Here is a 25939-nt window from a genome sequence, read left to right as displayed (position 1 = left end):
CAGCCACAAAGTCAGAATTATGACTAAACCCAAACCCTCCTATTTCTACAAATWGTATTCTTAAACTGTGATTTTAAACCTATCCTTAACCACACTGCTAATCTTATGCCTAACCCTTACCTTAAATTAATGTTTTTTTCCCCATACATTTTTACGGTAGGTTTTACCCAATTTTGACTGGTTGTGGAAGTGACAACCTATGAAACCATGCAGTCTCCCTCCCTGGGCAATACTATCGCGAGGGTTGATTGGCTGCTGTATTTGGAGCAAAGCTGCTGGACTTCTAAGAGTGACTGTGTGCTGAAAGAAACAGGTGGACATATCCAAGAGGCAGCTAGAGCAATTTACTGGTGTGCTGTTATATAGCTAAGCGGGATATTAAAAACGTGGTGAGTAGATATCTAGCTACCTTAACATGTTTGTTTGGCTAACTATCAACCTGATCTTGCACCATTTTCAAATGCATTGTATGTCAATGGGGAGAAACCAGAGGAAACGTTCGATTGTTGCAAGTAAAGATGATCCGCAAACATCTCTGCTCTGGTAACTGGCTAACTTATCTGTATTTAACTAGCTAGTTACTTCTAACTGCGGTAATTAAAGTGGGAGCTAGCTAAGGTTAGCGCTGTATTAATTAGTAACAATCTAYCTAACTAACTAGCGAGTGGTCCAACGAACCTGATTCCCATGTAACACATTAGCCGGTCAGAATGACAACTGCGGAGGCTAACATTTGGTGATAGTTATATTTCGGCCGTGCAAACGAAGGATGAAATGTCAGTCGTTTTTGGGGGAAAAAGTGATGCTGATAGTTGGATAGCTGTTAGTGCAATATGGATGCGTTTACCACAGGCAGCCCAATTCTGATATTCTTTAAAAAAATATTTGAATTGGGCTGCCTGTGTACACCAATTTGAGTGCCATTCAGTCATGTTTAGTTTTTATCAGCCCCATCAAACTCGGAACACAGGTTCTCTTGACTTTTAAAACATTGGCTAGTCAGACCATTTGGGGCGGCAGGTAGCCTTGTGGTTAGGTTAGAGCGTTGGACTTGTAACRMAAAGGTTGCACGATCGAATCCCTGAGCTGACAAGGTAAAAATGTCGTAATGCCCCTGAACAAGGCAGTTAACCCACTGTTCCTAGGCCGTCATTGAAAATAACAATTTGTTCTTAACTGACTTGCCTTGTTAAATAAAGGTCAAATTTAAAAAAGTTATACTGTTCCAGCTGGCTAATAGCAGTTGATATCTGTTAGCGCCTTRAGGAACAGCTGGGCTGTAGTAAATGGCAACTGAATTGCGAGAAAATTCGCCTTCCTGCGGTCCTGGTTGTCAGCTCAGCTTGAATGTTGTCATTAAAACATTGATTGGTTGACAATATGAACTCTGCTCATTGGTCAACCATGCGCTATGGGGGGTGATACATGCCAGAATTAAGCCTCATAAAGCTACTGATACTTCTCACGAAGTCACGGGAGCGAGCACCACGAACCGTGCTGCTTGCGAAACTGCGGCCCTTAGGTAGTGTAAAGCATAGCACAGTTAATTTTCGACCAGCCTTTACTTGGCGATACTTCCTCAATTCCTGACTTGGAAGACAATGCATGTCTTCTAAACTTCCATGGCTAGTTGCAGATGGTTTGTCTCATTGATTGAGACAGGTGGATGTCCACACCAAAGAGTGCTCATGACATACAGCAATCTAGAAATCAAGCGTTGCGTTTAACAACACTAGCCTGTCTTGACAAATGAGAAGAWTTGAAGTAGACAAGATGGCGACATACACATTGTTGGCTTACTTCATGGAACAAAACAATTATTTTATTTAATGACCACCTGACCCAACTACGTTGTTTTCCAAGTCCGGAAATGAGGAAGTATAGCCGGAAATTCTGTGCTATGCTTTACTCTGCCTACGGCTATCAGCCATCAGTAGTAATGGTCTGACTAGCCAATGTTTTTAAAGCTAGTTATTTCAGTGGGTCCATGCTTGCTGACTTGACTTTTTGACCTAATGCAAATAGCTAGAGGTCCCTCAATCCTGTTAGGGTAATTAGCTAGGCATTAAATAGAAACTGTTTCGATGTGTACCATTGCTATTTTCCTATGCCATGTACTGTCTCGTCTTTTCTGACACCACCTTCAGTTTAATGTTACATTCATTATCAAAATTGAACAGCAACATAACTTCTAGGAGCATGTTAATAATTTACTATTCCTTACAAGGATTCAACCAATGTTATCGATTCATAAGTTTAGCCTAGAATTCAATATAAACAAACATACTTTAGTCAAAGACCACAGTCGGATTACTATTGACTGTGCTGTGGTCATGCTGTGCAGCAGAGGGAAAATTATGCATTTAGGACTAAGGTTCTATCTGTATTTTTTGAATTTTTGTTATTGACATAGCTTTGTTCTGTTCAATATTCTCTACCTGACATAGTACTTTAAATACCCTGATTCATGTTCAGAAGAATACAAGATGAAAGATTGCTGACACATTAAACCAATGAGGGTTCTGAACTTTAAAGGGATACTTTTTTGGCAATGAGGCCCTTTATCTACTTTCCCATAGTCCGATGAACTTGTGGATACCATTTTTATGTCTGTATCCAGTATGATGGAAGTTAGCATTGACTCGCGAAACTACCTCTAACTAACGTGCGTTACCCAATGACTTCCAGTCAGTGCGCTATCTGCTAGCATGCTAACTGGGGAAGTAAAGGGCATCATTGCCAAAATCCTGAAGTATGCCTTTAAAGCCAATTATCTCCATATTTTTGCAGATAGAACCTTTTATAATCCCTAGCTCTCAATGTCTGCACTCAGAGGGCTAGTTGAGGGTAGATATTGCTGAGCATGGGACGTTAGGCCTATCACTCCCCTTTCCTGTTGGTTGTGGAGAGGATGCCCTGCAAATGGAAATGGATATTGAGCATAGCTTTGGAAATCCTCTGAGGAATACTAAGACAGGACTGTCACATGATCCTGCTTGTTTGTCAAACATTTAGGCTACTCTTCTCCAGTCTCTAAGATCACGCTCATAAATGAACTGCTGTAGCCTATAGGCATTAGTTTTCAGAACCATACATTTGCGTGGCTCAGATGTTTGATGCTATTAATGGTTATTATTCCGTTGTTCAGTGGAACTTGAAACGAACTCTAGGAAATTAGAGCTTTCCTCCTTGAAGATGAGTACTAGAGTATTTGCCACAACACACCCTGCCTGGCACTTCTTCCATGAGGGTCAAAGTCAAGTCACACAACGGCCCTCTGAGACTTTGCATATGTCACGGTAGGGCTGGCATGCCTGGCGAGAGGCGTAGCCAACTTGTCCGTATGCCAAAACCTGAAGGTCACAGGCTTAAGTGGAACTGCAATGTAGCCCATTGCGTTGTTTCATTGGACTGACCGGATCTGTGAAGGAATGGCATGCCTTTCATGCTCACCTCTTTTTATAATTCTCTACCAAAAGGTTTTGGGTCAACCTGCATGTAGGACAGCCGGTCAGGGTCTGGCCAAACTGCAAACAATACTTCTAGCTTGCTACACTGTATAATCTTCTGTTCTGTGGCAAAAAACTATTGGGCAACATAATTACTGATATTTAGCCTATTAGTTATAACACAGATAATGAGGGATAGTTGATTCTCCCCCCACAGTAGGTAATAATGAGAGAGTTTCTATTGGTAATGCACCAATCAGGGCCCGGCCCCTTAGCCCCAGACCCAGCTTCCCAGAGTGAACTTCTGCAGAAGGTAACGTGACACGTGTGCTTTGTTCGCTGCAACCAGATGCTGTCACTATGGCCTGGCTGGTAATGGGATTGCTGCTCAGAGGGGTGGTGTGGTGGAGACAGAGGGGTTTTTCTCGCTAAACTAGAATAGTGTGACCATGCCCCCTTAGCTCTCCCCTCAATGGAGTTTTATCATCAGTGCTTCACACCTTTCTAGCCCAGCTAGAAGTAAAGAGACGGGGCGTGTTGTGATTAGTTTCTATGGTGTTAACTTGTGTATGTCTTCTCAGGTGTTGCTGTTAGCAGCAGGAGATTAGGTGATGGTGCTGAGGCTTCAATCCGTTCTGGTCCTCTCCCTGTCGGGAGTGTTGGCTTTCCTAGGCCTGTGGTGGTACACCTCTCGGAAGAGAGAACAACCCACTGACAAGGATAAGACGACCACAGACCAGGCGCACCTGTCCTCCTCCACCAGAGACAGAGGTATCGGTGTTGTGGGGAACGGACACTCCACTGGGACAGATCGGGACAGGTATGCAGTGAGGCAGAGGTCGTTAGTGGAACAGGAGCTTGTTGATTGTACAAACACACAAGCGGCAGCAAAGCTGGGTAACGTCCCGCTCTGCCAATCACAACTGGAGGAAAGGGTTGTGGCTGCAGAGTGTCTGAGTAGAGGCCTCGATACTGCTACTGTGAAACCCGTTACGGAGAGAACTGAGTCTTCAGCTCAAGTACTCCCAGTGACTGCACCTAAGAGCCAAGCCCAGGAGGGACCTGAGAAGGATTTATCATTACAAAGGAAACACCAGCCATCCTCTGATGAGGAACAAGTTTCCTCTATCTTTGACCTAGGCTCTAATCCTAACCCTGGTGAGAGTGCAGGCCTAAAGCCACACGCACCGCCACTCTCTGAGACGCTGGAGGACACTACAAACAGAATTTTCAACAAAGAGGCTGCAGAGGAGGTTCGACTAGACCCAGGGGAGGTTAGACTGGACCCAGAGGGAGAGGTTGGAGAAGACAAGATTACATTTTGTTTTGCAGAGATGAAGCCTCAAACCAATCTGGCTGAGAACTGCCTCCTCTCCAAAGACAACCTATCTATCCTGCCTGCTGTGGAAGAACCAACCAGTGAGTCAAGTCTACAGGATGACTCCTGTCTGGCTTCCCCCATCAACCTCCTTACCAGTCAGGTGTCCCCCTCAAGGCAGCCATTGGGCATTCTGAGGTCACCTCAGAAGAAAGACCAGTCTGAGGAGTGTGAACTTAGCAGGAGTAACACAGCGGAAATTAACCAGCTGGCGTCAAGTCTGATTACTGACGTGGTCTCAGTAGCAGTGAGTCAAGTCCTGAAGGAAAAGACCCTGCTAGAACATAATGTTGGGCCTCTCTGTAACAGGGACCCCTTCACATCCCCAGATATCATCTCAATGGGTAACAGTGAGACTGGGAGAGAGATGCCTGGTCTATTGCAGGAAGATCAGTGTTCAACAACTGGCAGGGAGAACATATGTTCATCTCCTATAGTCTATGAGGATGTGAAACATGACTGCAGCAGTAGAGCTGAGACTGAGCAGGCAGAGCTAGCAGAAGAAGATTCTGCAGTAAGTGATTCTGGCTCCAGCTCAGGTCATTCCGAGGAGAGCTCCAGTGGCGAGGACTCGAGCCCAAGTGTGAGCCCGCAACCACCCAGGGGACCCGCTGAAGGACTGTGGGCCACCAGCATGGCCCTCCCTAACGGTCACATGACAGAGGAGGTGGCTGTTCCAGGTGAGTCGCCTCATAGCAGATTTTCAATTTCTCACAATATGTCAGTATCTTTCTGTCCAAGCTGACCTGTCTCTTTTATTTCTTAGTGTTGCTGTGTAGCTGTCACACACCAGTGGTTGGTGTCCTGTTTTAGCTGTGCCTTATGAGTTCAGGACAGATTTTACTGCAGTGAAGAAATATCTTTCTTTTGCATACTCTAGCCTGCAGCTGCTAGAGTTCCCATACAGAATGTGAACCTGGTTTAGTCCCAGTACTAGCTAGACACCATACCGTAGACTGTTTTTACAGCTGATGATGAGGGAACATTCCCCTGCATGCTAATTTAACTTTTTGTATTGCCTTCTTGGCGCAGTATTTTCAGGTAAGAGAACTCTCACCATGCCAGAATGTTTTTTCTTTCTCCCCTGTTACTGCTGTATGTGGGTGTTTTGTGTGCTGCTGTGTTTGCGAGGTTACATTGTGTACACAACACAAGTGACTGTTTTTAGTGACTGGTCCGTACTGCCCCTAGGCTCTGGTGTGAACAGCATGGACTCTGTAGACCGTTACGTTGAACACGAAGCCAGGGACAACCAGCATATCAACAGTCCAAGTCCGCTAAGTCAACTGCTGAACACCGATCAGCAAATTGAAAAATACGTCCAGAGTTACAACAGCAGCCAGCCACCGACTGTTTGGGACATAGAGGTGCCAAAGGTGAGTCTACCTCCCCTGTCTAACCCTCTCATCACTTCACCACATTATTGATAATATATTTTCTCTGGCTACTGATTGCCATGTTAGGTTCTCTAATGTAGGTAATTCTTTGGCTTGTAGTAGGGACTTCAAATGTTGGACGCTATAGTCTTGAGCACCTAGTTAAATTGTGCTTAGGGAAAAAAAAATTACATCTCTACATAGTTGAACTAGTGAGAAATATACACTATATATACAAAAGCATGTGGACACCCTTTCAAGTTTGTGGATTCGGCTATTTTAGCCACACTCGTTTGCTGACAGGTGTATAAAATTGGGCACACAGCCATGCCATCTCCATAGACAAACATTGGCAGTAGAATGGCCTTACCGAAGAGCTCAGTGACTTTCAACATGGCACTGTCATAGGATGCCACCTTTCCAACAAGTCAGTTTGTAAAAGATCTGCCCTGCTAGAGCTACACTGGTCAACTTTAAGTGTTGTTATTGTGAAGTGGAAATGCGGCAGGCTACACAAGCTCACAGAACGGGACCGCCGAGTGCGGTAGCGTGTAAAATAAATAATCTGTCCCTACAGAGTTCCAAACTGCCTATGGAAGCAATGTCAGCACAATAACTGTTCGTCGGGAGCTTCATGAAATGGGTTTCCATTGCCGAGCATCCGCACACAAGCCTAAGATCACCATGCGCAATGCCAAGAGTCGTCTGGAGTGGTGTAAAGCTCGCTCCCATTGGACTCTGGAGCAGTGGAAACATGTTCTCTGTAGTGATGAATCACTCTTCACTGTCTGGCAGTCCGACGGTTCGGGCTAGGCAACTTATTTCCAGTGAAGGGAAATCTTCTTGCTACCACATATGACATTCTAGACGATTCTTTGTTTCCAACTTTGTGGCAACAGTTTGGGGAAGGACATTTCGTGTTTCAGCATCACAATGCCCCCATGTACAAAGCAAGGTCCATACAGAAATGGTTTGTTGATCAGTGTGGAAGAACTTGACTGGCCTGCACAGAGCCCTGACCTCAACTCCATCGAACACCTTTGGGATGAATTGTCTAATCGCCCAACATCAGTGCCCGACCTCACTAATGATCGTGGCTGACTGGAAGCAAGTCCCCGACGCAATGTTCCATCATCTAGTGGAAAGCATTCCCAGAAAAGTGGAAGCTGTGATAGAAGCAAAGGGGGGACCAGCTCCATATTAATGCTTATGATTTTGGAACGATATGTTCGACGAGCAGGCGTCCACATACTTTTGGTCATGTAAAAGTGTGTTTATTAAAAACACATACTACAAAAATCTTACTAAACCTAATTTTAAGATATTTTATTTTTCTATGTCTAATACATTTTTATTATGCTATACATTCCATGATGTGGACAGTATGTGATACTACATTACACAAGCTGCTGTTTTTGACCACATCAAATTGGGGGGAATTACACCCTTTTTACCTCCAATTGGGGATGTTGGTATAAAAGTTTATAGTCAACATGATCACACGATCAATTGCTTAAAACAGATCAATATTATTATTATTATTATACCTCCCTGACCAAGGCCCTTCTTCCCTGATTGATTTGGCCGGGCGGCCAGTTCTAGGAAGAGTCTTGGTGGTTCCAAACTTCTTCCAGTTAAGAATGCTGAGGCCACTGTGTTCTTGGGAACCTTCAATGCTGCAGAAATGTTTTGGTACCCTTCCCCAGACCTGTGCCTCGACAATCCTGTCTCGAAGCTCTACGGAGTGTTCCTACGACCTCATGGCTTGGTTTTTGCTCTGACATGTACTGTCAACTGTGGGACCTTTTTATATAGACGAGTGTGTGTCTTTCCAAATCATGTCCAATCAATAGAATTTACCACAGGTGGATTCCAATCAAGTTGTAGAAACATCTAAAAAATGATCAATGGACACAGGATGCACATTAACTCAATTTTGGTTCTTATAGCAAAGGGACTGAATACTGTTTATTTTAAATTTGCAAACATTTCTTAATTTGTTTTTGCTTTGTCATTATGTGGTATTGTGTGTAGATGTAGGAATTATTCATATTTAATCATTTTTAGAAAAAGGCTGTAACAAAATGTGAAACAAGTCAAGGGGTCTGAATACTTTCCTATTGCACTGTATAGGTTATTCCAAGTTTCCCAGTGGCTTTTGTATAATGTATGTTTAAACAGAACTTTTTGGTTAAATGTGTTGCCCCTGTTCTATTGTTTTCAACGTGTAATGATATGAGTGATTTAACAAAAGTTTTACCAGGTATTGTTCAGAACAGGTTTTTTACATGGACGATACATTGGAGATAATGTACGACAACTAATAGAACAACAAGAAACATCTAAAAAGCCAGACCTGGTATTCATAGCAGATTTTGAAAAGGCCTTTATATATAAAATCCAGCCTTAGTATATTAAATGCCTGGATTTTTTTCAATTTCGGGGAGTCTCTTATTCAATGGGTAGAAGTAATGTATAGCAACCCCGGCTGTAAAATAGTAAATAGAGGCTATTTCTCAGAGCTTAATTGTCGGAGTTAAACAAGGGTGTCCGCTGTCACCATATCTATTCATTATGGCGATCGAAATGCTAGCTATTAAAATCAGATCAAATAACAACAAAGGATTAGAAATCCAAGGCTTAAAAACAAAGGTCTCCATGTATGCCAATGACTCAAGTGCTATATTAAGTCTGGATGCTAGATCCCTGCAATATCTCATTGAAGATCTAAACTTTTTGGGCATCTGGACTAAATTAATTATGATAAGTGTACCAACTTTTGCATTTACCCTGCACTTTACCTATACAATGGGCTGATGGTGAAGGAGACATACTTGGTATTCATATCCCAAAATATATAAATGAGCTCTCCAATGAATTTGAATAGAAAACTAGTAAAATAAACAAGATCCTGCCATGGAGAGGTAAATACCTGTCTAACTCCTTAGTCATATCGCCATTTACTCACCTACGTATGGTGCTACCTACTCCTGATTTTTTTTGTTTTTCAAATCATGTGAGTAAAACGTATTTTGTGCCCATCTATATAATGAATATGAACTGGGTGGGTTGAAATTTATAAAAGCACTAAACATCTCTCTAAAAGCTTCACAAAAGTTTTACTTGAACCCAAAATGTGACTCACCACCTAGATTTGATCTTATGTATCAACATTTGAATGTCTTTTTTTTTTACATTGGATAAAAGTAGAGACTCGGAGCTAGAAAATGGTATATCATACACTGCATTTGTGGAAACAATGGGAAAGTAATTCTGCTTTGAAAGTTGAACAACTTTTAAACTCACTTTTGCGAACTGTCTTTCAATGTTTTGGTACAATTTTTGGAGAGTCCTTCTGTGTTTACACCCATTCAGTATTTTTCACACCCTCTTAAGCCTTAGTCCCACCCATCTCTTTAAGGGTTGATCCAACTGTTCTGTACTATCTTGCCAGCTACTTCCAGACATCAGAGAGCGAACAGCTCATTGAACATTACTCTCCCTATCGCTCTCTGTGGTTTTGCGCTCAGAGCACACACTGAATCCTCTGGCCAATAAGTACAGTTGTCCGGAAAGCTCTGACATCACAACTACAGTTAAGCACTGGCTAACATTGGCTAGCTACTTCCAGACACATAATAAGAGAACACCCCACTCTGACCATTTTACTCGCCCTAGCAGAGCTAGATAGGCTTTTTTCATGTTATCTAGAGCGTTGGTGACGAACTGTGCTGCAGGCAACAATTGAATTACGCTTTGTTGCCGACGTTTACTGACACCGGACATATTCAACGGGTGTTGAGCATTCAAAAATGCATCAGTTATTCTGCGCTCTTGCACGCAAAGACGCCTCTTTTAAGAAATGTAGCTAGCTAGGTAAACGATGAATCCCAACGCATGACGTAACTTTAGTTAGTTAGCTAACAGTACACTTTAACTTGACATAAATGCTTTGTCAAATTTAGTGGAGTCTTTTGTTAAGACATGTTGCTAGCTAGCTAAATAATGGACCATAATCACAACTCATGACGTTACTACCCTGCATGAATCAGCAGGTAGCTAACCAACTAGGTTATATGGCTATAGCTAGTGTCTGAGAAACGAAGAATAAGATCATATACATAACATTAACTAGAGAACCAGCCAGCTAACGTTAGCTAGCTAACAGTACACTTGAAATGAAACCACTTTGTGTCAAAATTAGAAACGTGTAATATCTGAATCTTACCAGTATACATCATGGTTTGACGCATCTCCGGTCTGATACCATGCATGGTTGCCTTAGTTTGACCATGTAATCCAGACTGGTGTTTTCTCCTTAGCTATCATACTCGAATTCCACTTTTTCTTTGGCTAAACAAACTAAGCTTGTAATTGAACAATTTTATTCGTATTTACAGATGGCATAAGTTTGATATTAAGGCACATCAAAGTTGTTCGAGAATGCATTTCTGCCAAAAAAAAGCATTTTGATAAAACATTTGTTACGTTCAAACAGCTCTCCTGTGACTTGCGACATAGGCTTAGTTTCTTGAATCGTGTCACAAATGGCTCTCAAGTAGATTACTAAGAAAAGCTCATCCATGGTTTAAAAATCATTTTCGATTTAATTGAAAAATATTTAATTTTCAAAATATCTTTATTTTTCAAACAAGTACTGCAGAGCTGCTTTCAATTTCATCCCCCAGAAATGATAGAACAAATTATGGTTGAACTCAAATGTACTGGTTGGTAAAAGACCTGTATCTATGGGAAATGTTTGTTTTTAAATTGGAATGGTAGTTGTCTTTTTCATGGAGTTATCGTAAGGTCTGCTCAATCCAATATATTACAACTAATTGATTACAGCATTACCCCAAAATGGAGGAGGCAGGTGGCAGCGAGAGGAGGTAGGGAACTGGGTCCAGATTCACAAAACCTTAAATTTCTTTTTTTTTAAATGGCAGTTTACTGTAGCCTTAAGAAGAAAGTTAGGCAAAGTTGCTATTTCTTAGGTTTCTCCTTAAACAAGAATTAAGAAGAAATTATTTTCTTGGAAATAAAGTTATTAGAAATGTTGTTAATTGGGGCAGAACTCTGAACTGTGGGGGGCAGTTGATTGCCTGGTGTTTGGGCGCTTGGGCCGGTGGCTGGTAGGTCGCTGGTTTGGGTCGCCCTTTTTGACTTGGTGGGAGATCTGTCGACATGCCCTTGGGTGGGACACTTGACCCTGGTAGCTCCTGTGGGTCACTTTGGATGGGAGTTAGTTAGATCATGTAATGTAAATGTTGAGTGGCTTCACTGCAGGTAGATTGTATGCTGGCGACCCACTTCAGAGGTTGAAAGACTGGGGCCCTAGTCAGACTGGCGTCTTTAATACCATCCACTGCTTCCGAGTATATTACTGGCTAAAGTTTATTCCCTGGACAATAAAGTAGATGAGCTCAGGGTCTCCTTCCAGAGAGACATCAAGCACTGTAACATACTGTTTTATGGAATCATGGCACTCTCCGGATATATTTCCCCATCCATTCAGCCAGCAGAGTTATCCGTCCATCACATGGACAGAAAGGACTCTGGGCAGAATAAGAGAGGCGGAGGAGTTTGTTTCATTACTAACATTCATGGTGTGATTGTGATAACGTACAGGAACTCAAGTCCTTTTGTTCTCCCAATCTGGAATGCCTCACCATCAAATGCCGACAGCATTGCCTCCCGAGATGATCATTTTCTTCGGTCATATTCCCCGCCCACCCCACCCCAAGTCGACACGACTACTCTAAAGGAACTGCACTGCACTGTGCCAACTGGAATCTGCATATCCCGAGGCCACATTTATTGTAGCTGGGGACTTTATTAAAGGAAGTCTGAGGAAAACACTACTGAAATTCTGTCAGCACATCTCCTGTGCAACACGGACCCTGGCTCATTGCTACTTTTCCTTCCTGGACAGAAACAAGGCCCTCCCTTCGGCAAATCACGCCTCCATTCTGCTCCTCCCCATCTATAGGCAGAAAGTTAAACAGGAAGCTCCCGTGGTAAGGACTGTTCAACATTGGCCTGACCAATCAATCTGTGATTTTTTTTTTGTTGATAAAATGTTTAAAAAAGGTATAATCTTTGTAAATTATATCATAAATAGGACTGGTGTAGTTACAGTATGTCACACATGCAGCTAACACAGACATATGGAAATGTCTGCTCTACCCAAAATTACAACTAATTGCAGCATTACTACAAAAATGGAAGAGGCAAGTGGAAGGGCGAAAAAGTAAAGAACTTGTCTGTATTTGAGTTTAAACCACAATATTTGTTGTATTATTTGTTTTGTCTTTTTAGGTGGATTAAATTGAAATTGCAACCAACTTTCTATGGCTTGTTTAAAAATAAAAAAAATAAAACATATTTTGGAGATTCATCTGCATTAAAGACCAAAAATGGTTGAAGAGAATTGCGATAAATACAAATATACTAGTTTCATTTAAGGACCCAAAAAAATGACAGCTGTGCCATTGAAATGGCAAAATAGTTGGGAAGAAATTTGATGTACCGATTCCATGGCACATGGTTTATGAATTGACACGCAAAATGARGCCAGATTCAAAACTTAAAATTTTCCCATTTTTAAATGTATTATACTAAATTCTTGCAACCAAAAGAATGTTATATGGGGGATACAATCTTCCCAGCTCTGCAGATTTTGCTGTGAGGAGGCAGAGTCATTAGATCATTTTGGTACAGTCCATATGTACTGTAGCTCGTTTTTGGTCACCGGTCCAGGAATGGATGAAGAATTACAACATTTACCTYGAACTAACTCTGCAGATACTGGGTAATTTTGAAAAGTCCTAGTCAATCGATCAACAACATTATTTTAGAAACATTTTTTCTTTTAATTTACAATCTGTAGAAACTATGAGAATATAAAGGTTCAGTACTTTTGTGAAGCATCACAGCACAGTTGGCAAATAGAAATGGGACTAAAAACAAAATATAACTATTGTAAAATAGGCTTCTACTTTCAGTTTATACATAATCTAAGTGTTATTAGTTTACTCCAATTGAGGGAGGGGTGGTAGGGTTTGCGGGGAATAATAAAGGTATATATTTTTTAAATAAAAAAATGMTTTTTTACCCAACAAATATATGGGGGATTGGAAATGATGCAGACAATTACATTMATGGAAGCAATAATCTATCCACAATATTAAAGCTGATCCACCCCTAAACAAAAATCAAATGTATTTATATAGCCCTTCTTACATCAGCTGATATATCAAAGTGCTGTACAGAAACACAGCCTAAAACCCCCAAACAGCAAGCAATGCAGGTGTAGAAGCACGGTGGCTAGGAAAAACTCCCAAGGCCAAAACCTAGAGGAACCAGGCTATGAGGGGTGGCCAGTCCTCTTCTGGCTGTGCCGGGTGGAGATTATAACAGAACATGGCCAAGATGTTCATAAATGACCAGCATGGTCAAATAATAGTAATCACAGTGAACAGGTCAGGGTTCCATAGCCGCAGGCAGAACAGTTGAAACTGGAGCAGCAGCACTMCCAGGTGGACTGGGGACAACAAGGAGTCATCATGCCAGATAGTCCTGAGGCATGGTCCTAGGGCTCAGGTCCTCCGAGAGAGAGAGAAAGGGAATTAGAGAGAGCATACTTACATTCACACAGGACACCGGATAAGACAGGAGAAATACTCCAGATATAACAGACTGACTGAAAAACATGAAAAATATAAAAAATGATATTGCATCAGGGGTGTGGATACTTATGTAAATTAGGTATTTTTGTATTTAATTTTCCATAAGTTGAACATGTTTTCACTTTGTTATTATGGGGTATTGTGTAGATGGGTGAGAATCGTATTGGTTRGGGCTGTAACACAACAAAATGTGGAATAAGTCAAGGGGTATGAATACTTTCTGAAGGCACTGTACATAGTCATTGAATATTGGTCACTTTAATAATGTGTACGTCTTTTTTTTTTCACTTTATACCGTATTCTAGTTAAGGCTTATCCTATATAATGACTGCTGTACACCGTTTCTATTCATATACTGTTTTACACACCATTATAACAATATATTTATGACATTGCTCGTTCTGATATTTTTTTTATTTTAGAATTTTTCTGTATTGTGAGTATTTATTTAGCTAGGTATTTCTGCACTGTTGAAGCTAAAAACACAAGCATTTCGCTGCACTTGCAATAACATCTGCAAACCTGTGTACACGACCAATACACTTTGATTTGATCAAAATGCAACACTTCCAAATGTAGCTGGCTGTCTTCTAAAAGTTGTCCTTTACCAGTGATATATAAATTATTCACAGATTCCGTGTTTTTTTTGTTTGTTTTTAACAGGATGTGCAACCTGTATCTTTTTAAAACATTTTTGTCACTCTATTGATTTCAATGTGATATCGATAGAAGTCATTTYCAAAAGTGTTGCGTTTCTGTTTTGGTGACCCCCGTATCAAAATCCAACATTCTGGATTTTGATCATTGTCATCTAACCAGTGAGGTAAAAGATTTCTCCCGTTTCCATGTTTTTGTTGTTGTTGTGGGGGTGTACAACCAGATTTTCACCCGCTAATCAATCTGAATGACTTATTGACATTTGTCAAAACAAGTGGTTGGTGCTTGTGCTTTAAAAAAGAAATAAGACTGAAATACTATTGTTACATGTGTAGATGTTACATTTTAGGTTTTCAATATCACAAACTGTTTCTGCATATTGGTTATTGATTTGGACACCTTTTTAAAGCTGTGCTTTGACATGGGTTATTTATCCAAATGTGTGGTCCACAGGAAGTTTTAGGAATAAACTATGTAAATGTAACTTTCAATATTCATTTCCAATGGTATTGTACTTAATCAAAAACTGCTGAATAATTCAAGTGCTGCAATATTTATTTATTTTGATATACCAGAAGTCACCGACTCCGCTGAACTGGGTACAGCTCTCTGATTCGTAGTGCTATGGGGAACGGTGGTTGGGGCTGTGGTCTGGTAGTGTGTAATGGGAATCCTGCTGCAAGCCTGCTGATGCCATACTGTCCTCATGTTCTCACTCAAGGACATGCTGCCTGACTCTGATCTGTGGCACACACACACACACACACACACACACACACAGACCTCTCCTTCCAATTACTCTGAGAGGTGCTCGGTGGAATTGGTTACGTCTGAGCAAGCTGAGCACATGTTATCAGAGCAAGCCATGCAAAGGGTGACATGGACAGCCTATATGCCACTCAGAGAAAAACACACACAGACACCTAGTATGGTATAGGAACTTATGCATGATTATCTCTCTTTGAATTCTGTTTCACTGTCCGACAGCATCTTGTTGGGAGATTGATTGGGAAGCAGGGGCGATATGTGAGCTACCTGAAGGAGACATCCGGAGCAAACATCTTCATCGCCACCCTGCCTTACACCCAGGAGTTCCAGATCTGCCATATAGAGGGTGAGTGCATGAGACGCTGGCTCTCCACAACAGAACATCACTTGTAGTCAGGCACCTAGGCTTTGGTAGCTGCATTGCCCCTTGTGGCTTGCTCATTTTGTCCCTCTGTTTCCTCCAGGGTCAAAGGAGCAGGTGGATTGTGCTCTGGATCTGATCAGGAAGAAGTTCAAAGATCTGGATGTGACCAGCTGTTATGTCCATCCTCCAGTGGCCAGCCTGCCCTCTCTCCCCATCACATCCTGGGTAAGTAGTATCTTCTGCTTGGCTGAAGTAGTGTGGAACTGTGGGTAGTGCTTTGACTAAAAGCCTCTCTCTCTCTCAGCTGCTGCTTCCCCATAGGGTGACAGTTGAGGTAACCGTGATCCAAGTAGCCTCTGGGAACTATGTGTTCCTCCAGCAGCACACACACCCCACCTTCCATGCTCTCCGCAGCCTGGACCAACAGATGAGCTTGTGTTACTCTCACCCAGGGTGCCCTTCCTTGCCGGCCCCAGTGGAAGGTAGGCATGCACAGCCAGGGCATTGGGACTCCTTACCCTCAGATGATAGTCTCTTTCTGTAGTGTCATTTCCTTTCTCAAATGTTTTCTTCTCACACTCTCTCACACACACACACTCTCTCTTACACACACACACACAGTGGGAGTGATCTGTGCTGCCCAGATGCCTGAGGGTGCCTGGTGGAGAGCGCAGGTGATGGGTTACTATGAAGAAACCAAGGAGGTGGAGCTCTGCTATGTGGACTATGGAGGCTATGTCATGGTGAAGATCGACACCCTCCGCCAGATCAGGTGACACACTCACTGTGGGGAGTCTAAATATAACTGGAATAGAAGTTGATGTTGGATTTTACCAGTGTTTCCATTACCTGGTAAAACCGTCTTTTGGATGATTTTATTTATTTTTATGCATACAATCCGACCAAATAAAAACATGTCCAGCAGAAAATATTCTATTGAATAATCAACATTCTCTATAAATCACATTGGTTATTCATGGAGGTTGGTTCAGGTTCTTTCAATAGCATCATCTCTCTACTCTGCCGGTCGGTTTTGAGAGCACACTCTCGCAAACACACTTTCAATGTATCAACTGGTGCTGGCCAGCAAAGTTTCCCTCGCCTGTAAGTCTGTGACTGACACAGAATTGTCCACCAAAGAGGAGTATTTAGATCAGCATTTCCCAACTCCAGTCCTCCAGTACCCCCAACAGTGCACACAGCCCTGGACAAGTGCACTCAACTGGTCAACTAATCATCCAGCCCTCAATTAGTTGAATCAGGCGAGTTTGTCTGGTGCTACAAAATACAATTGTGCTGTTGGGGGTACTGGAGYACTGGGGTTGGAAAATGCTGATTTAGAGGAAGTAAAATTACTTCCAATGCCTCATCGTGTAGTTTGCTTAAACTGCAAATAATTTAAGCAATCTAGCTAACTAGCTACTGTACCAAGGATGGAGGCACAGATAAGTGGGTAAATAGATTGACACTGAAACAGAGAATATTTACAAGCCAGCTGGACAAAGACATGCATTATGCAAGGAGCCAACGTTCACTTGGTAGGCTCATTCCTCCTTGCATAATTATTGTAGTCATTTCCATATGGTGTCAATGAATCGGCAGTGGGTAGTCCTAAAGAAAGCATTACCTTACACGTCAACTAGGCAAGTCCGTTAAGAACAAATTCTTATTTACAATGGCGGCCTACACCGGCCAAACCCGGACGACACTGGTTCAATTGTGCGCTGCCCTATGGAACTCCCAATCACGACCGGTTMTGATAGCCTGGATTCGAACCAGGGTGTCTGTAGGGACGCCTCTGGCATTGAGATGCAGTGCCTTAGACCGCTGCACCACTTGGGAGCCCCAATATTTTGAATATGATATATTTGTTATGGCCAGTAAAGCTCAATTTTGATCTGCACATTTTTTCCTATGGAAACGTGGGATTGACTTTGCTGTTGGTCTTCCCACAGATCAGACTTTGTTGCCTTGCCTTTCCAAGGATCTGAGGCGATCCTGGAACATATTGCACCCCTTCCAGGTATGTTTCAGCTGTATTTAAACATCAATTAAAGTTCATGCTCTCATATCACTGACATCTCTTCCCTATCTACTAGGAGAAGAAGGGTTCTCCGCTGCAGCCAAATCTGCACTGGAGGAAATGACACAAGGATTGCCACTACTTGCACAGGTAGAGGAAAGTGCATGGATATGTCTCCTTCTGCTGGTGTACAGTCAGCACAATGACAATAAGGAAAGGTAGTCTCTGTTCTTACCCTGTATCTGCACACTCCCCAGGTCACAAACTGTCACACCAGTGGCATTCCCTTGGTACAGATATGGAGAACTGAAGGAGAAGAGGTATGCAATACTTTTTATTTTTTAAAGCATCCACTGTTTGTAACTATGTGTATGTTAAACCTCTTAATTTATAAAGGTATTCTAATGGGTTCATGTTGCTAATGTTTCTCTTGGTCTTCCAGTTGGTGTCTGTGAACCGTGCTCTGGTGGATAACGGACTGTGTAGCTGGGTAGACTGCCTCTGACTGTGAAGACCAATCCTGGCCCTGTTTGGATAGTTTTCAAATGTATCCTCTCTCCCTTTTAAGCACAGATCTCTAAGGGATTGTATATGTGTGAGTAAGGTTACCAGCCCTATTACCCTCACCAATCTACCAATTTAGATCTGTGATTACTTCAAGGAAGGTAGGAAGGAACATTGGATATCTGAAGTATTCAAACATGGCCCCTGTCTTGCAGTCTTTCACCGTTCTACCCCCTCAGTACCATCCTCTGGACTGCTGCCCTGTTGGGGCACAACAATGTCTTCCTTCTCAACTCGACTGTTCATGCTTGTTGTTTCTTTATCATCATGTACACTTTCTGATGTATTTATTTTGTGAAGTTTTATTTACACCCCCACCCTTATATAAATGTTTGTTAATTATGCTTACATGATTTTTGACCAATATTATTCATGATTAATCAAATTACTGTTTTGTTTTCAATGGATCCAATCCTATTAAGAAACTAAATAAAGATGAACTGTCCTTTCTGAGTTCTCCACTTTGACCATAGCCACAGACTGTTATGTTGTAAGATGTACAGTATAATGTAGCTACAGTCTGTATTGACTTCAATCAGATCTCATTAAATTAATGCATGTTGTGTACATTTTGTGAGTTTGTTAGATGATACACAAATTCAGGAACCTTTTGTATATTGACCTCGATGTCCAAACTAAATATACACAGTGTACTAAACATTAGGAACACTTTCCTAATATTGTGTTGCACGCCCTTTTGCCCTCAGAACATCGTCAATTTATTGGAGCATGGACTAACATTCCACAGGGATACTGACCCATGTTGACTCCATTGCTTCCCACAGTTGTGTGAAGTTAGCCAGGTGTCTTTTGGCTGGAGGGCCATTATTGATACACATGGGGAAACTGTTGATTGTGCTACCATACCCTGTTCAAAGGCACTTAAACATTTTGTCTTGCCCCTCTGAATTGCACACATACACAACACATGTCTAAATTGTCTCAAGGCTTAAACATCCTTCTTTAACTGGTCTCCTCCCCTTCATCTACACTGATTGGATTTAACAGGTGACATCAATAAGGTGTCATAGTGTTCACCTGGATATACCTGGTCAGTCTGTCATGGAAAGAGCAGCTTTTCCTAATGTTTTGTACATTCAGTGTATTGTGGCTCTGTAGAGAAGGACATTTTGACTTGGTCAACCAGTGCCCGTGAGGAACTTGTCTGGACTGTTAAACTCACTGAGGGTTATTGTGCTTCAGCTTTGATCCCCGGAGTGTTTGTATCTATGTTTTAAGGGAGAGCTTCAGTTATTTGTATGTCTCTGATATTATGAGTAGTTTTTGAAGTGGATGTTCTGGGGAATGATGGAATGAATAAACAAGAACCTAGTGAATTCAGTAGATGGCGCCAAAGGCTTAGTTTTTGCTATTCCTATTAGACAAGCACTAGACCGGGAGTGTTACAAATACAGAGAGCACCTGTTGTCTTGATAAGCACAGACAAATGTTTGTCAATTGAGTACTGTGTAAAGAATGAGCGTGTGTGACTACTAAATGTTATATATAAACTCCGCAGTTACATTTGTAATCAAACATTGTCTACTTGTGAGGCAACTTGGTAGGCCCATCGTTCAAGGCAGCTGAAGACTTCGTTATTATTTTGCAGCTAACTACTCATCACATTCAACTGAAATATGGAATGAATCACTTGCAGGACCAAATTAGAGCCATTCTGAATTAATACTGTATACAGGAAACCATGCCAGTGTCTGAAGGAAAACTAAATMAATTTGTAATCCACTTCTGTCTAGATTCATCCCATGTTTGAATTTAACACAGTAAAAAAAAAAATTGTATATATGTGTGAAGATGTGTTCTCTGTTTCTTTGCCTTTACATCCTTCGATTGTATCTTAATTCTGCAACTCCTAGTCTTCTCTTTCATCAGCTTCTATCCAGTTTTTTMGGGGGGGTCATTACTTTTTGTTTTAATTTAAGGGTCGTTTCACCACAAATTTGTTGRGTTATTTGAGTTGGAACTGAATGAAAATATTATATACATATGGTAATTATTTTTTGTTGTATTCACTATAATTGMCAGTGGTGTACATTGAAGACTGAGTGACAGTTGTGTCTTCCAGCATGCCGTCTGGGCATTTCAGTTCAGAAGTCAGAGTTGTTCTGCTGATAGGATAATAGGGAGGGAGTTGGGAGGATTTCAGAAATCACCTGTGGTGCACATTAATTTTCCAGCAAAGGCCCCATAATAATGCAGCAGCATGCACTCCTTGGTGTCTTTGATGAGACTAATTAAAGGCATGAGGCATGTAAAAAAAAATATATATATATATATATATAAAAAAAAAAAAAGATAATCGGAGGGCAGGACTATGAGGAGGCTCATCCAAGACCCCTATTGATTAATGAAGTCACACTGTCATTCCCCATTATCTTCGCTGCTTATAATAGCACACTCACTCACCCACCAACAGTGGAGAGAGATTGAAGGATTAGCAAAGGTCTCCTCACGTTGCTCTCCATAAATGCTCTCTTTAGTCATGATGCTCAACTCAAGTCAGTGCTATACTTCATGTTTTGATTGTGCTGCTGAGTGCAAGGATTCATTTGTATTTTATGTTACATGTCAGTTCTCTTTATAAAATGTAATATTATTTCTTAAAAGAGTAATGTTAATTTGTGATAGTTGAAACAGAATACAAAGCTTGCCTTTTCATGGAAGAAACTAGTGATCTATTTAGGGTTATGAATGACTCCCAACTTTATTGTTGAATAGTTTTTTTTCTTCTTTTTTTTCTATATCTATATTTTATTTCTATATTAACCAAATTGCTATATTGTTGTAGGCCTACGTTACGTTATCCTGCAAATGATTGTACTGGATATTTCGGTGAAGTTGTGTGGGTGGCTAACCAACACCGGTGCAATTGAATAGTCAATTATGGAACCTAATGTAGGACACAGGTGTGCTAGGAATTAATAGGAGGGTGGTAACGGTAAAAACAAAATGTATCCTCCAATCACAGGTATTGCTTTTTAACAGTTTAAAATCCTCTGGTAAAAATAACTTTTATATCCCCCTGTATTTGGCTTGACACATTTCCTCTTTTAAAAATACAGTAATAATATAGCAAGACAGAGCAATCACTACCAAATAGGAAGATTATATCTGCTATTTAGGCTCCTCTATTTATTACGTAAAATGGCCTTTCAGGTTAAAGGTTGTTGAATCACTCCTTTTTGTTTTTAATAAATAATATCAACATTAAGAATTGACATGCATGGCATCAAAACCATGGTTGTATCTGGGGAATACTGCAGACCAGGGCAATGTTTTGAAGTAAATGTCATCATTACAATATGGGTTGAATGTGTGAAGTCATTATTAGGCATTATTAGACAGCAGCAGAGCCCTCTAACACAGAACAGCAGAGCCCCCTAACACAGAACAGCAGAGACCCTAACACAGAACAGCAAAGCCTCTGACTGTCACTGAGATCTATGCATCGATCTCTGCTGGAGCTCGCAGTAGGAGGACAAGGGACTGTGTGACAGCTGCAGCAGACAAGGATGTTCCCAGCTGTCCTCTCACTCAACTTCCCCTCTGCTCTCCTCTCACACTAATTTCTCCTTCTTTCCCTTTAAATCTCCAATAGCTCCACGCGATCAGCATCCACAGGCCTGGTTATCTCTCTGCCGTCCTGCATGCTGAGTGCCATCACTACTGAGGAGCTGTGTGAGAACAAACTCTTTATGTTGAATGCTTGTCAATGCTATGTTCAATATATCAATGCTCTCAGGACAATGTTTCCTTGTCTCTAGGCTCAGCTTTCTGGGTGGAGGGGTTCACTTTATTGAGCTAGTGTTACATTTCTTAGCTTCTTGTTTTAATCTTACTAGATGGATACAGTCCCCACATTTTTCCTCAATGAAAGATGCATCAGTAACTTCTGGGAGTTTTTTAAAAGTGTATTTCAATGTGCAAAACAGGAACATATATGTTTCACATTTCAATAGGGAATCGAGTCATAGATGTTTTGATGTGCAAAAGTATCAAATTGAAATGTTCAAAGCATGTAACAGATGTAGGATATAAAAATGTAACCGTCCTTTAAATACTTTATGCGTTCATTAATCAAACACAGATGCTATTGTGACTGCAGGAGCACGCACAGAAGTGTCCATGCCGTAGAATGATATAATGCAGTTTCTTCACTGTTGTCAAGGGTATTCCCATGCATTTTACGTATTGTATCTAACCTTGATCAGTAAAAGACCAATATTTTCCCATTACTTTTCAGCACTGAACAAACCTTTGACTGTGTGTATTGTTAATTACTAGGTAGGGATTGATCACATTAATATGTAGAGAGGAAGGGTTTATCATATATCATCATGACTGGTGAAAGGGATCTCAGCTGGTAGGCTGGAAAGCAGCATCGCCCATGTTGTTTGAAGGCTGAACTGCATCTCAGACATGCTCACTTAACACTAGTGGCTGCTCAGATTAAAGGGAATGCTCCACCACTCCATAAACCTTGGCTTGGAGTGTTTGCATTTCATTGAATACAACAGCTGTCACAATTACTGCGATATATCCACATTGTGATGTTTACTTGCCTTGTGTAAAGTACTTTGATGTATTTGGCTGTTTAGAGCTCAMCTTAACCGTGTGCGTGCCTGCTAGAGAAACACAGAGAAGAGAATACGATAAACAGTATAAATTGACTCATTTACCAGAGTAAGCATCAACATTTAGTTGTTGTAATATTGATCATTTCAAGTGGCTTTTTCCTCTGAGTGGTGGTTCATACAAAAATAATCAATTGCAMTGCCTTCAGAAAGTATTCACACCCCTTGACTTTTTAAACATTTTGTTGTTACAAAGTGGAATTAAAATGGATTTAATTGCCATTTTTTGTCAATGATCTACACAAAATACTCTAATGTTAAAGTGGATTTTTTTAAAATATATATATTTTTACAAAAAAAATAAACTAATATATCTTGATTATATAAGTATTCAACCCCCTGAGTCAATTCATGTTAGAATCACCTTTGACAGCGATTACAGCTGTGAGTCTTTCTGGGTAAGTCTTTAAGAGCTTTCCACACCTGGCTTGTGCAACATTTGCCCATCATTCTTTTCAAAATTCTTCAAGTTCTGTCAAATTGGTTGTTGATCATTGCTAGACAACTGCAACATTCACTGTCTTCTTGGTAAGCAACTCCAGTATAGATTTGGCCTTGTGTTTTAGGTTATTGTCTTGCTGAAAGGTGAATTTATCTCAGTGTCTTAGCTCCATTCCATTTTTTTTACCCTGAAAAACTCCCCAGTCCTTAACGGTTATAAGCATACCAATAACATGATGCAGCCTCCACTATATTGGAAAATATGGAGAGTGGTAGTKAGTAATGTGTTGTATTGGATTTGCCCTAAACATAACACTTTGTATTCAGGACAAAAAGGGAATTGCTTTGCCACATTTTTTGCAGTATTACTTTAGTGCCTTGTTGGAAACAGGATGCACGTTTTAGACTYTTTTTATTCTGTACAGGCTTCCTTATTATCACTGTCAATTAGGTTAGTATTGTGGAGTAACTGCAACATTGTTGAGCCATCTTCAGTTTTCTATCACAGCCATTTTATGGGGTATTGTGTGTAGTAGACCAGTGACAAAAAKATCTCAACAAAATGTGGAAAAAGTCAAGGGGTGTGAATACTTTCGAGAGGCACTGTACATGTGAAAATAAATTCTACCTACCAATGTTGTACSTCCTCTACGTTTGGTTTCTGTCTAGGAATAAGAGCAGGTTCAACATTGGTTAGAATAGCTTCATATAAAATCATGTTTATTGTAAAAAAAAAAAWGAAAAAAGAAAGGTTGACCTGTGTGACTTGTGACCGACACTGAAACTAGCTCTCATAGACAAACCAGTTCAAAGTCAGCAATGACCACTTTGCAACTGGTTCTAAGTGCCTTACAAGGGTTCTACTGAAGAAAAAAAACGATTCATTCCAGGAACTGAGTGTGTGTGACATGCCTTAAAAGTGTTCTTCAAAAAAAAAAGAGAAATGATTGTGTGTGCGCGCGTCTTCCTCCCTCCGTCTCAGGCCGCAGTAAGGAAATAAACAGCAATCACTGTACCATGACTTGAAATCCACTGAGCATCCAGCTTTAATTGAGCTCTCACTTGTGTTCAGATTTAATGGAAAACAAGGCCCGCTTCCCTCAGTTACTGAGTAATGAACATGCATATTCAGAGGTTACAATTAAATCCACCTCTCTTTTTTCTCTCCTTTTTCATCTTCAGGTGGACTGTGTTTKTTGTACTGTAGTGTTTCAACATTCAACATGGAATACAATGCTAAAATGTTTTCCTATTAAAATAGTCTCTTATTATAAGTGATGTGAGGTAACACATTTCTGAAACAATTTTGAACACCATTTGAACAAAATATCCCCCTTCTATGCATAGCTCTGCAGTGTACCTGTGGTTATTAGAAATATAGGCCTTTTCTATACAGTATAATACAACACATAATGCAGGCTAATACTGTGGTACCGTAGACCTACTTTAACCTGTCTCTGCAAGAGTTAAATATTAACAATCTACTGCACACGTTCATACAAACATGCATCAAATATTAATGCATTTATTTAGGTTAAATAATGATAATATTGGTAATTTAAAGGCGCAAACAATTAGTTATTCACAATATATATCAATAGTATAGTTTAACATCTGTAATAGCCAATATGCTTATTTTGAGCCACAGCCTGTTCACCCCGCTACCATCTAGGCTGAGACAGTACAGGTGCATCAAAGCTGGGACCGAGAGACTTTTAAACAGCTTCTATCTCCAGGCCATCAGACTGTTAAACAGTCAGCACTAGCCAGCCTCCGCCCAGTACCCTGCCCTGAACTTAGTCACTGTTACTAGCCGGCTACCACCCGGTACTCTACCCTGCACCRTAGAGACTGCTTTGTCCTATGTACATAGTCATTGAATACTGGTCACTTTAATAATGTTTACATGCTGTTTTTCCCACTTTATTTATATGTAAATACTGTATTGTATAAACTGGCTGTTTTGTCCATATAGTCTATCTGTGTGTGTTGTGTGGTGTGTGTGGTTGTGTGTGTGTTTGTGGTTGTTTGGTGTTGTGTGTGTTGTGGTGTGTGTGTGTGTGTGTGTGTGTGTGTGTGTGTGTGTGTGTGTGTGTGTGTTGTGTGTGTGTGTGTGTGTGTGTGTATAATTTTTTATGGAATCTGACATTGCTTGTTCTGTATATTTTTTTTTTTTACTTTTTGGCTTATGTGCGTATTGATAGGTATCATTACTGCACTGTTGGAGCTAGAAACACAAGCATTTCGCTGCACCTGCGATAATCTGTGTACACGACCAAGAAACTTTGATTTTAATTGAATAGATTTTTTGCAAATATCATTAATCGTTTCTCTAATTGCATGTGTGCCCTGGAAGGAAATGATGCATTGAATAAAATGTTGCCATTAGGGAATGTAAAATATCTATATCGACATTGTAACTAATCAATTGTTACATTGTCATGGGAACGTTATGACCAATATGGGGAGTGGTTTTCTGAATTTTATAGGCGGGTTTAGTGTATTGACGTCAATTGGATTGGTTAGGTGACGAGCCCTCGCCCCGCCCAGTGTGGGGTAAGGGAGGGTATGCAGAGAGA

At 40.8% G+C, this 25939-nt stretch overlaps 1 protein-coding gene across 2 annotated transcripts; it reads left to right on the top strand.

Moving 5' to 3' along the window:
- Nucleotides 1-160: 160 nt before the first annotated feature.
- LOC111950725 (A-kinase anchor protein 1, mitochondrial) lies at nt 161-18834 on the top strand. 2 transcript variants are annotated; one of them, XM_070434559.1, is made up of 11 exons: nt 161-389; nt 4031-5507; nt 6019-6203; nt 15536-15662; nt 15781-15905; nt 15985-16162; nt 16302-16452; nt 17636-17703; nt 17780-17853; nt 17961-18019; nt 18145-18834. In XM_070434559.1, the coding sequence occupies exons 2-11, from the start codon at nt 4061-4063 to the stop codon at nt 18206-18208; spliced, it is 2478 nt and encodes an 825-aa protein (XP_070290660.1). In that variant the 5' UTR covers nt 161-389; nt 4031-4060; the 3' UTR covers nt 18209-18834. The 2 variants fall into 2 exon arrangements, with proteins under 2 accessions (XP_070290660.1, XP_023824328.1); XM_023968560.2 differs by having other exon boundaries at nt 163-389; nt 17961-18023; nt 18146-18834.
- The last annotated feature ends 7105 nt before the right edge of the window (nt 18835-25939 follow it).

This window comes from Salvelinus sp. IW2-2015, linkage group LG23, assembly GCF_002910315.2.
Source record: "Salvelinus sp. IW2-2015 linkage group LG23, ASM291031v2, whole genome shotgun sequence".
Taxonomy (NCBI): domain Eukaryota; kingdom Metazoa; phylum Chordata; class Actinopteri; order Salmoniformes; family Salmonidae; genus Salvelinus; species Salvelinus sp. IW2-2015.
Note: the sequence above shows the minus strand (reverse complement) of the source record. Positions and strands in the feature narration are given on the sequence as shown.